The 13,018-nt window shown below is 39.7% G+C and overlaps 1 protein-coding gene across 3 annotated transcripts in view; it reads left to right on the plus strand.

Annotated features, from left to right (window-relative positions):
* Positions 1–13,018, plus strand: part of arhgef10la (Rho guanine nucleotide exchange factor (GEF) 10-like a) — a 389,757-nt gene that overhangs the window by 135,193 nt on the left and 241,546 nt on the right. For all 3 annotated transcript variants that reach the window (XM_057845783.1, XM_057845784.1, XM_057845786.1), the window contains one exon: positions 4,518–4,690. In XM_057845783.1, the coding sequence (XP_057701766.1) occupies positions 4,518–4,690 (173 nt within the window). The remainder of the gene's footprint in view (positions 1–4,517; positions 4,691–13,018) is intronic.

The following is a 13,018-nucleotide window of genomic DNA, read 5'->3' on the forward strand; positions in this document are numbered from 1 at the left end:
CTTTCACATGTCGAAAGTAGACATGGGGGAAATTATGACATAACGGGCGAAATTTTAACAACTTTAATGGTTGATTCACAACATTAAATTAATTGAACGTAGTTTAAAGCTGCTGATACAGAATGGGGACTTGAGTATTTTATTTACTGTTTTTAACCAGTAACTTGATACTAAAATAGTAGTTTGGTTTATTTAGCCTGAGAGGATTTTTGAACAATTTGGAACAAATATACAAAACATTAAAAAAAAAAAAAAAATGGGGGAAGGGGGGCATCAATAATCGATTTATAATCGAATCGGAGTCTCTGAATCGTAATCGAATCGTTAGGTGCCCAAAGATTCCCACCTCTAGTCCATGCCCGTCTGCGGTTCACTAGAGAGCATTTGGATGATCCAGAAGAGGACTGGGAGAATGTGTTATGGTCAGATGAAACCAAAATAGAACTTTTTGGTAGAAACACGGGTTCTCGTGTTTGGAGGAGATAGAATACTGAATTGCGTCCGAAGAACACCATACCCACTGTGAAGCATCGGGGTGTAAACGTCATGCTTTCGGGCTGTTTTTCTGCAAAGGGACCAGGACTACTGATCTGTGTGAAGGAAAGAATAAATGGGGCCATGTATAGAGGGATTTTGAGTAAAAATCTCCTTCCATCAGCAAGGGCATTGAAGATGAGATGTGGCTGGGTCTTTCAGCATAACAATGATCCCAAACACACAGCCAGGGCAACAAAGGAGTGGCTTCGTAAGAAGCATTTCAAGGTCCTGGAGTGGCCTAGCCAGTCTTCAGATCTCAACCCCATAGAAACTCTGTGGAGGGAGTTGAAAGTCCGTGTTGCCCAACGACAGCCTCAAAACATCACTGTTCTAGAGGAGATCTGCATGGAGGAATGGGCCAAAATACCAGCAACAGTGTGTGAAAAGCTTGTGAAGAGTTACAGAAAACGTTAGGCCTCCATTATTGCCAACAAAGGGTACATAACAAAGTATTGAGATGAACTTTTGGTATTGACCAAATACTTATTTTCCACCATGATTTGCAAATAAATTCTTTAAAAATCAAACAATGTGATTTTCTGTTTTTCTTTTTTCACATTCTGTCTCTCATGGTTGAGGTTTACCCATGTTGACAATTACAGGCCTCTCTAATATTTTCAAGTGGGAGAACTTGCACAATTACTGTTTGACTAAATACTTATTTGCCCCACTGTATATTTAGCCATTTTTTGTGGGAATATGTATTTGAATCATTTGTTAAGAGCATTGTAAAAAAAAGAAGTTTTATGCATTTTATAGCATTTTAGCCAGTGGACTTTTGCTGTGTAAGTTAGCCAATTGTTCTTTTGTTGCACTTGTACTCCTCATTTATTAACTTTTTAAAAAAAATTTATTGATGCTACGCTTACGGATTTTAATTCATTTTTTAAAATGCATTTATTGCTCTTGTGAAATGAAAGTGCATTTTATAGCATTTTAGCTAACGGACTTTTGCTATGTAAGTTAGCCAATTGTTCTTTTGTTGTCCTTGTACTTGTACTCCTCTTTTATTATTATTTTTTTATTCCATTTGAGGCTCAGCTCAGCTATTTTTTAACGTTCCTTATCCGATGACTCGATTAATCGAACTAACTAGTTCATCGATTAATCGACTACTAAAATCATCAATAGCTGCAGCCCTAGTTATGTCATATTCACTGTTGACACCAGAGGGCAGTGTATCCTTCCAAAGCAATAAAACCAAATACGGTACAGCTTTTTCAAAACAAATCATTCCAACTCCACTCTAATCAAACGAATAATCGCAAAATTGAATTCAAAGCTCTTTTAAAAATCGAATTAATCAGTTCAATTGATTATTCCTTGCATCACGAGTATGAATCATCAATAAGAATTTATATTTTGATTTTTGGATGTTTTTTTTCCCCCTGCCCAAAGATGCTGCTCACAGCCCTCTTGTCGGAGTAATTATCTCTCCATGTATCATTGCGCTCAAGAGTCCCAAAGTTGTTTGTCCGCCCTCCGGTATCTCGACAAACTGAGCACGATGTTGATTGTCTGCGTGATTGCACGAATACATGAATGCCAATGAGCTCCTCGGTGCGGCGGGGTGTCCAGTCGTGGTTGGGAACACATGTGATGAGCCGCTTTTTAATTCTAATTACTAAAAAACCCGCCATGTTACCTTTAAAAAGATGAGCAATTTTTTAACGCGTGCAAGGAACGCAAAAGTTGGTGAAATTCTTGATTGCCTATCAAAACAGCCCTCCTTAACCTTTTGACACCGAAGCGTATTTTGTCCGAAATTGCATGACTTTGACATTGCTTTTATACAGTATTTCAAGGAAAAAATTGTCACAATAGCCTAGTTTGGTCCTTTCCACGACACCATAACCTTCATGTCCAAACAGTTGTTTTCATCCCTGACCAATTAAAAGCAACATTTTAGACTCAAAAAGACTTTAGAATTTTGTCAAAATTTGTAATATTGATGTCCCATTGACAACCAAACATGCTCGACGAACCATTTTGAAGGTTGATAATATCTATTCAACTTGATAGGATAAACATTCAACAGAAAAAAAAGACTGATTCGTATGCTTGAGAATAGGCATGTGCCGATAACCGGTTTCAAGGTACAGTGGCGCAAATAAATATTTATTCAACCACCAATTGTGCAAGTTCTCCTACTTGAAAAGATTAGAGGGGCCTGTAATTGTCAACATGGGTAAACCTCAACCATGAGAGACAGAATGTGGAAAAAAACCCCACAGAAAATCACATTTTTTGATTTTTAAAGAATTTATTTCCAAATTAGAGTGGAAAATAAGTATTTGGTCACCTACAAACAAGCAAGATTTCTGGCTGTCAAAGAGGTCTAACTTCTTCTAACGAGGCCTAACGAGGCTCCACTCGTTACCTGTGTTAATGGCACCTGTTTTAACTCATTATTGGTATAAAAGACACCTGTCCACAACCTCAGCCACACACACTCCAAACTCCACTATGGCCAAGACCAAAGAGCTGTCGAAGGACACCAGAGACAAAATTGTAGACCTCGCCAAGCGGGACATCACATGGGCTCCCTTCCATTCTTCCACAGTGTCTTTAACTACATGAGGTAGTGATTGAAATACACCACAAGGTGTCAATGGGGAGTTTTAAATTAATTAGAGATCTAGCCAAGGCAAAGTCTGAGTAAGTTTTATGTGTGTGATTATAACAATATATTTGAGAGAAAAAGCATGTTATTTTGCCTCATTCAAATGTTAATATCTGAACATTCAAATATGTAAACTAAAGTGCAATCACATTCGTAAATGAATGGCTTCTGGTTTTTGAAATGTAAATAAACCAATCTATTGTGATAAAACAACAAAATTGCAATAACTGCATTAACCATCAAAGTGAAGTCTAACTGTAACTGTAGTCTTGAAACAAACCTGAATAAGGAAAAATAATGCAAAAAGTAGCTGAGATCTGTCATGACAGAACATCGCTTCAATGATATCTGGCGCCATCTAGCGTCGTGAATGGGGAGAGTAGTAGAGATCTGACATGACGGAACATCGCTTCAATGATATCTGGCGCCATCTAGTGTCGTGAATGGGTATAATGTAGGGCTGTCAAAATTATCGCGTTAACGGGCGGTAATTATTCATTTATTCATTCATTTTCCATGCCGCTTTTTCCTCACGAGGGTCGCGGAGGTAATTAATTTTTTAAAATTAATCACGTTAAAATATTTGACGCAATTAATGCACATTCCCCACTCAGACAGATTTAAATGACAGTACAGTGAACTGCCCACTTGTTAATTGTGTTTTATGGAGTTTTGCTGCCCTCTGCTGGCGCTTGGGTGCGACTGATTTTATAGGCTTCAGCACCTATGAGCATTGTGTAAGTAATTATTGACATCAACAATGGCGGGCTACTAGTTTATTTTTTGATTGAAAATTTTACAAATTTTATTAAAACGAAAACATTAAGAGGGGTTTTAATATAAAATTTCTATAACTTGTACTAACATTTATCTTTTTTCTATCCATGGATCGCTTTAACAGAATGTTAATAATGTTAATGCCATCTTGTTGATTTATTGTTATAATAAACAAATACAGTACTTATGTACCGTATGTTGAATGTATATATCCATCTTGTGTCTTATCTTTCCATTCCAACAATAATTTACAGAAAAATATGGCATATTTTATAGATGGTTTGAATTGCGATTAATTGTGATTAATTACGATTAATTAATTTTTAAGCTGTTATTAACTCGATTAAAAATTTTGATCGTTTGGCAGCCCTAGTATAATGTCTAGACCACGAATACTGAATCAGACGACCCCCTCTTTTTCAGTGTTATTTCAATGCAAAAAACACCGTCTCATATTCGGGCCAATACGGTACTAAATTTGTCCAAATAGATTGGATGTTTGTTGCTGTCAATTGCACAAAATCACAATCTTTCACTGCCAACCGTTCCAGTTCAAATTATTCTCATTGGCTCCCACTAGGGGCTCTCCAGACATCAGCAGCTTAGTCCCGGTGGGGCCCAAGTACACCATGAAGTGGAGCGCCCCCTTGCAGCAGGTGCAGGTTGTGGAAGTGGGTCAGGAGACATCCCAGAGCAAGGACGCCGTCTTCCCGCAGAATGCTAGCAAGCGGCAAAACGCCGCCCACACTTCAGGTGAGTCCCAGTTGAGAGCTATTGAAATTTTTTATTATACTCTACAATACACCCTAGGCCCACGTCGGACACCCCTGAGTTAATCTCCTCGCTCGGACTGACTTTTCGAGTGACTCAGCACGGCTAATCAGTTTCCGTCGTGAAGTGCTCCGCGGAGGGTTGCGGACGCGCCCGCTCTGCTTGTCACTCTGATTGAGGACGGTGTTTGCAAGAAGGGACGGCGATGACGGCCACTTGTTCCCGCGCCAGCCTCGGGGTGCTTTATCTTGAAGAGCGATGCGAGGGTGGACGGTTCCTCCCTCTCTGCCGTCGCAGAGTCACCGGCGTCTCATTTCACTCTCTGATAGACCACAAACACGTTCGCGGCGCAGTCATCAATCTGCTGGGATTGTGCCGCCATTTTCCGGGCCCAATTAAAGAGCCGGCGGCGTCGGATGGGGACCGCTGGTCAAAAACATTCGACCGACCCTTTTTTCGTACGGCTGCTTGACCGGATTTCTGATGAATGTGACATCGAGCGTACGATCTTCTATCAGGATTGTCATGTAATGCAGGGCTCCCAAATTGAGGGATCGAGGCTCAGTCGGGGCCATCAGGAAATAATTTTGAGGCCCTCTATTCGAAAGTTTTGTCTGCACTAGGGCTGTCAAACGATTAAAATTTTTAATCGAGTTAATTACACCTTAAAAGTTAATTAATTGGAATTAATCGCAATTCAAACCATCTATAAAATATGCCATATTTTTCTGTAAATTATTGTTGGAATGAAAAGATAAGACACAAGACGGATATATACATTCAACATACGGTACATAAGTACTATATTTGTTCATTATAACTATAAATCAACAAGATGGCATTAACATTATTAACATTTTCTTAAAGCGATCCATGGATAGAAAAACTTGTAGTTCTTAAAAGATAAATGTTAGTACCAGTTGTAGAAATTTTATATTAAAACCCCTCTTAATGTTTTAGTTTTATTAAAATTTGTAAAATTTTCAATCAAAAAATAAACTAGTAGCTCGCCATTGTTGTCATTATACCACGCTCACTCCCCAAACCCATAAAATCATTTGGACCCGAGCGCCAGCAGAGGGCGCCAAACAACAAAAAACAAGTAACAAGAGGACATAACACTGCTGTCATTTTAATCTGAGCGGGGCATGTGCGTTAATTGTGTCAAATATTTTAACGTGATTAATTTAAAAAAATGAATTACCGCCCGTTAATACGCTAATTTTGACAGCCCTAGTCTGCACATACAGTATTTTGCATTGGGCAATAAAACTATTTAAAAAAAAAATAATAATAAAAATCAGAATCGTATTGGCTTGGCTCTTCATATCTCCAGTGCTCTTTGATGTGTGCTCTTGTTTGGTTAAAGTGATCCTCTAACTTAAATACATGTAGGCTCTAATAAACAACAATTGTTCTCTTGTACTAAAATATGTTGTTAGAAACACATAAAATGTTAAATCAATGGCAATATTTTATAATATTTAGTCCATATTTTGACCGTTAGTTGGCGCCATGGTTTGCGGGCTCGCAGTGATGACGTCATTGGGATCTTTCCAAATGTGTAGCGTGTTCAACAATTGCTTATGGCTGCCTAAACTCGCGAAGTAAAATGCCACAATGTACTGCTTTTGGATGCAATTTCCAGTCAAATGAAAACAAGGGGAGTGAAGTGAGTGGTCAAGGTGGAATTATTATTTTTAGTGAATAAATGTGCATAAGTGGAAGCTTCTCCCCCTTTTTGGTCCCTGTATGCACGTATCCTACCCACCACGCGTTACAACTGGCGCCCGAACATTTTTCCTGGATCCTCAGTCAAGTAAGGGATCCGTCTATTTTCTGGATCCGACGGTCCCACCGCGTCTGCAATATTGGTTTCGGATCTGTCCATTTTTTTGATTCGTCGGTCCCACAGCTTCTTTTCGGATCAGTTTACTTTGTGGAATCAACGGCCTGATCAATGCTGCAACATTGACATGGGATCGGTCTAATTCCTGGATCTGCGATTGAGTAAATAACGTGGATTTGGATTACTATTGCTATCTTTTTTGTTGACTATTCTTCGTGGGATTTTACCCCAAATCATACTAAATGATTAAAGCACTATGGCACTCTACAGTGACGACAGTGACTCTGACGTGGACCTTACAACAATGTTGGAGTTCGTCAGGGAACGCGTGTTTGCGTACTGCTGAGCTCCCGAGTGAAGAGATGTCAAGGTGGAAATATTTTTTGTGAATAAATGTGCATAAGTGGAAGCTTCTCCCCTTTTTGGTACTTTTATACACGTATCCTACCTACCACGCGTTACACTGTACAAGACATGGATTACACAAGGTGTGCTCTTTGGCCTGTACTGTATGTAAAGCACACGGCAACTCTGGATGCTAACAATCTACATAATTGGGATAAGTTTGAAAACACAATGTGCTTACCTTGAATATCTGCTAATAAAACCGGCGTTCCCAACAGCATACACTCTCGCTCCCAACCGGAGTTCCCAACAGCACTCTCTCGCTCTGTAGCCATTGAGACTCATTTGCAGCGAGTGAATCACCAGTTTTGCCCAACTTTTGTCTTATCAGGTATTTGCTGCACGCATTTTTCCCTGAAGGTCGTCTTGTGAACGACCAACAGTGCTGTCCCGTTCTTCACTTTTCAGATCTGGTTCAAATGGGAAGGGTAGAACTGATGACATGTTGGGAAAGCTAACGAGTGACGCAGGAATTTCGGCAACGGGCCCGGTGACGTCACGCACTGCGACGTAACAAGAATGGCGACCTATCACTTAAAATAATTTTACAAACTTTTTTAAAACAAAAACATTAACAGGGGTCTTAATATCAAACTATTAAAACTAGGGTTGTTCCGATCATGTTTTTTTTGCTCCCGATCCGATCCTGATCGTTTTAGTTTGTGTATCTGCCGATCCCGATATTTCCTGATCCGATTGCTTTTTTTTGCTCCGGATTCAATTCCAATCATTCCCGATAATTTTTCCCGATCATATACATTTTGGCAATGCATTAAGAAAAAAATGAATAAAACTCGGACGAATATATACATTCAACATACAGTACATAAGTACTGTATTTATTATGACAATAAATTCTCAAGATGGCATTTACATTATTGACATTCTTTCTGTGAGAGGGATCCACGGATAGTGTGACTTTGTATAATGTGACTAAATATTGCCATCTAGTGTATTTGTTGAGCTTTCAGTAAATGATACTGTAGCCATGCCCCAATGCATGATGGGAAGTGGAACCATGACTGTGCGTCGTGCTACCAATTGATATATCTTCTCTGCGTTGGGAAGTAACATAAGGTGTTAAGAAAAAGATCAATTGCTACCTTGCTTCCCCACATTGCTTCTCATGATATTTCTAATCGTAGGGAGAGGGATTGTCAGGCCTTAGCCAATTAAAAAAAGGCTCCAAAGGCTGCCAAAATTCAAGTTACTCATTTTACGCCGCCTTTTATCTCTCTATATAGGTAAATCGGCGCCATTACAGATTGAGCGCGACAATGCGTGAGTGGGTCGTGCAGCGCATGCATTAATTGCGTTAAATATTGTAACGTGATACATTTTTTAAAAAATGAATTACCGCCGTTGTTGGGATAAATTTGATAACCCTACCTTAAACCTAAACTAAAGACTCTGGATGAGTGTAACATATTATGTTGTAACGTTAAATACAATTAGAAAACGATTTAATTTAAAAAAAAAAAAAAAAATTAACAAAGACATTGCCGATATTTTTTTGCCGATTCCGATACTTTGAAAATGACGTGATCGGACCCAACCGATCTAATTAGGGTTAGGGTTAGCCATACCAACATTTATCTTTTAAGAATTACTTGTCTTAAAAATAGAGGATCCCTTTAAAAAATACTGCGCACAGCCGAACACTCTGGAAATGAGAGCGCCACTGCCACCCAATGAGTGGATACGCAATTACACTTTATTCTAGTACGGCAAAAAAGTCTGTTCTCCGAGGTCACATGCCCCCCACACAGAAGGTCACAGAAGTACTGTTTTAAATGTTCATTTGTCCTAACATACAGTAGCTCAAGCTGATGATAACTTTTGCCGTTTTTACCAACAACATAGCCAAAGTGAATTAGCGACATTAGTCGGTTTTTCCTTGCAGCACAGACTCACCCAGACTATTTCCAGCTGCTCCTCGATAAATTGAGTTTAAGACCCTTGATGTACAGTAAACCACGCAAGGACAGAACCTTGCTGCCAATAGTGAAAAACCTTAAACGAATGACTACACTCCCAGAAAGGTCAAAGAAGATTCTGCAGCCCCTTATTTCATATCCATTGCAGCCACTTTTCTAATCACTCGCAGTACAAGCTAGCATTGCTGAGGAATTACCGAGTCTTACTTTGAATAGGAGTGGGAACCTCTTGTTCCCTCACGATACGATACGATTTGCGATTCACAGCTCAGGATAACGATGGTCTGACGATATGTTGATACAACAATTATCGATACATTGGTCAGGAAATCATTCTAGGATATTCTACAAACAACTAATAAACAGAAAAACAAGCTTCTGCTGCGAATTGGAATGAGTTTATCACTAGTAGACGTCCAATCCAATTGAACGTCTATGGCCGTTAGTGGCAGCCAATGCCAGGCAATGAGTAATTTTGGGCCATTTAAGGTCAGTTTCGAGTATTAGTTGAATTAAAGTGGCGTTGTAATGGTTTGTTTTGAAAGTGTTTGCATTTATTTTTATTGATTTGGGTGGATACACGGCCCTCTAGTCTACCTCATTTCACATGGCTGAATCCATCTGCTCCCTGTTAAGACCAACATACAGTGCCCTCTATAATTATTGGCACCCCGAAACACACACACGAAAAAATCAGAGGTGTGCATTAAGACCTGTAGTATGAACGTAGCCTAAGTGGGTCTGGCGTGCCACGAAAGATGCGGATGCTGAAAAGCACCTCATACCCGCTGTGAAGTATGGGGGTGGGTCAGTGATCCTGTGGGGCTGTTTCGCTTCCAAAGGCCCTGGGAACCTTGTTAAGGTGCATGGCATCATGAATGCTTTGAAATTTGACATTTTAAATCAAAATCCGTTGCCCTCTGCCTGAAAGCTGAAGATGGGTCTTCACTGGGTCTTTCAGCAAGACAATGACCCTAAACATATGGCCAAATCTACACAGAAATGGTTCACCAGACACAAAATCAAGCTCCTCCCATGGCCATCTCAGTCCCCAGACCTTGTTTTGTTGGCAAAAGGGGGTTGTACAAAGTATTAACACCAGTGGTGCTAAAAATCGTGACACACATTATTTGATGTCAAATAACTTTTTCTTTATGTGGGATTTTTTCCCCACTGAATGAATGCACTTGTATTGAAGGTTGGATTTTTCTCTTTTTTTTCCATTAAGGTCCCATATTATTTGAATTAGAAAAAAATATATTAGAAGCTAAAAAACACATCTTTTTCAGGGGTGCCAATAATTTTTTGTTTGAGCTAATGATTTTTTTGAATGCATTCGTCATTTAGCTGAAAGGTATATTTAGCCATTTTTTGGTGGGAATATGTGTCTGAGCCATTTGTTAAGAGCATTGTAAAAAAGCGTCAGCATTTTACAGCATTTATGCTAGCGGACTTTTGCTATGTAAGTTGTACATAAATCCTCTTTATATACACTGACCGGCCACTTTATTAGGTACACCATGCTAGTAACGGGTTGGACCCCCTTTTGCCTTCAGAACTGCCTCAATTCTTCGTGGCATAGATTCAACAAGGTGCTGGAAGCATTCCTCAGAGAGTTTGGTCCATATTGACATGATGGCATCACACAGTTGGTGCAGATTTGTCGGCTGCACATCCATGATGCGAATCTCCCGTTCCACCACATCCCAAAGATGCTCTATTGGATTGAGATCTGGTGACTGTGGAGGCCATTTGTGTACAGTGAACTCATTGTCATGTTCAAGAAACCAGTCCGAGATGATTCCAGCTTTGACTTGGCGCATTATCCTGCTGAAAGTAGCCATCAGAAGTTGGGTACATTGTGGTCATAAAGGGATGGACATGGTCAGCAACAATACTCAGGTAGGCTGTGGCGTTCCAACGATGCTCAATTGGTACCAAGGGGCCCAAAGAGTGCCAAGAAAATATTCCCCACACCATTACACCACCACCACCACCACCAGCCTGAACCGTTGATACAAGGCAGGATGGATCCATGGTTTCATGTTGTTGACGCCAAATTCTGACCCTACCATCCGAATACCGCAGCACAAATCGAGACTCATCAGACCAGGCAACGTTTTTCCAATCTTCTATTGTCCAATTTCGATGAAATTGTGCAAATTGTAGCCGCAGTTTCCTGTTCTTAGCTGAAAGGAGTGGCACCCGGCGTGGTCTTCTGCTGCTGTAGCCCATCTGCCTTAAACTTCGATGTACTGTGCATTCAGAGATGCTCTTCTGCCTACCTTGGTTGTAACGGGTGGTTATTTGAGTCACTGTTGCCTTTCTATCAGCTCGAACCAGTCTGGCCATTCTCCTCTGACCTCTGGCATCAACAAGGCATTTCCGCCCACAGAACTTTTTCGGACCATTCTCTGTAAACCTTAGAGATGGTTGTGCATGAAAATCCCAGTAGATCAGCAGTTTCTGAAATACTCGGACCAGCCCTTATGGCACCAACAACCATGCCACGTTCAAAGTCACTCAAATCACCTTTCTTCCCCATACTGATGCTCGGTTTGAACTGCAGGAGATTGTCTTAAACCATGTCTACATGCCTAAATGCACTGAGTTGCCTCAATGTGATTGGCTTATTAGAAGTTAAGTGTTAACGAGCAGTTGGACAGGTGTACCCAATAAAGTGGCCGGTGAGTGTATCTATTAGGGCTGTCAAATTATCGCGTTAACGGGGGATTATTAATTTTTTAAATTAGTCATGTTAAAATATTTGACGCATTTAACACACATGCCCCGCTCAAACAGATTAAAATGACAGCAGAGTGTCATGTCCACTTGTTACTTGTGTTTTTGGTGTTTTGTCGCCCTCTGCTGGCGCTTGGGTGCGACTGATTTTATGGGTTTCAGCACCATGAGCACTGTGTAATTATTGATATCAAGAATAGCGAGCTACTAGTTTATTTTTTGATTGAAAATTTTACAAATTTTATTAAAAGAAGAACATTAAGAGGGGTTTTAATATAAAATTTCTATAACTTGTACTAACATTTTTCTTTTAAGAACTACAAGTCTTTCTATCCATGGATCGCTTTAACAGAATGTTAATGCCATCTTGTTGATATTTTGTTTGAATAAACAAATACAGTACTTATGTACAGTATGTTGAATGTATATATCTGTCTTGTCTTATCTTTCCATTCCAACAATGATTTACAGAAAAATATGGCATATTTTACAGATGGCTTGAATTGCGATTAATTACGATTAATTAATTTTAAAGCTGTGATTATCTCAATTAAAAAGTTTAATCCTTTGACAGCCCTAATATATATATATATATATATATATATATATATATATATATATATATATATATACAGTGCCTTGCAAAAGTATTAGGCCCCCTTGAACCTTGCAACCTTTCGCCACATTTCAGGCTTCAAACATAAAGGTATAAAATTTTAATTTTTTGTCAAGAATCAACAACAAGTGGGACACAATCGTGAAGTGGAACAAAATTTATTGGATAATTTAAACTTTTTTAACAAATAAAAAACTGAAAAGTGGGGCGTGCAATATTATTCGGCCCCCTTGCGTTAATACTTTGTAGCGCCACCTTTTGCTCCAATTACAGCTGCAAGTCGCTTGGGGTATGTTTGTATCAGTTTTGCACATTGAGAGACTGACATTCTTGCCCATTCTTCCTTGCAAAACAGCTCGAGCTCCGTGAGGTTGGATGGAGAGTGTTTGTAAACAGCAGTCTTCAGCTCTTTCCACGGTTCTCGATTGGATTCAGGTCTGGACTTTGACTTGGCCATTCTAACACTTGGATACGTTTATTTTTGAACCATTCCATTGTAGATTTGGCTTTATGTTTTGGATCATTGTCCTGTTGGAAGATAAATCTCCGTCCCAGTCTCAGGTCTTGTGCAGATACCAACAGGTTTTCTTCCAGAATCTTCCTGTATTTTGCTGCATCCATCTTCCCGTAAATTTTAACCATGTTCCCTGTCCCTGCTGAAGAAAAGCAGGCCCAAACCATGATGCTGCCACCACCATGTTTGACAGTGGGGATGGTGTGTTCAGGATGATGAGCTGTGTTGCTTTTACGCCAAACATATC

The sequence above is a fragment of the Corythoichthys intestinalis genome, chromosome 9 (genome assembly GCF_030265065.1).
Source record: "Corythoichthys intestinalis isolate RoL2023-P3 chromosome 9, ASM3026506v1, whole genome shotgun sequence".
In the NCBI taxonomy this organism is placed as follows: domain Eukaryota; kingdom Metazoa; phylum Chordata; class Actinopteri; order Syngnathiformes; family Syngnathidae; genus Corythoichthys; species Corythoichthys intestinalis.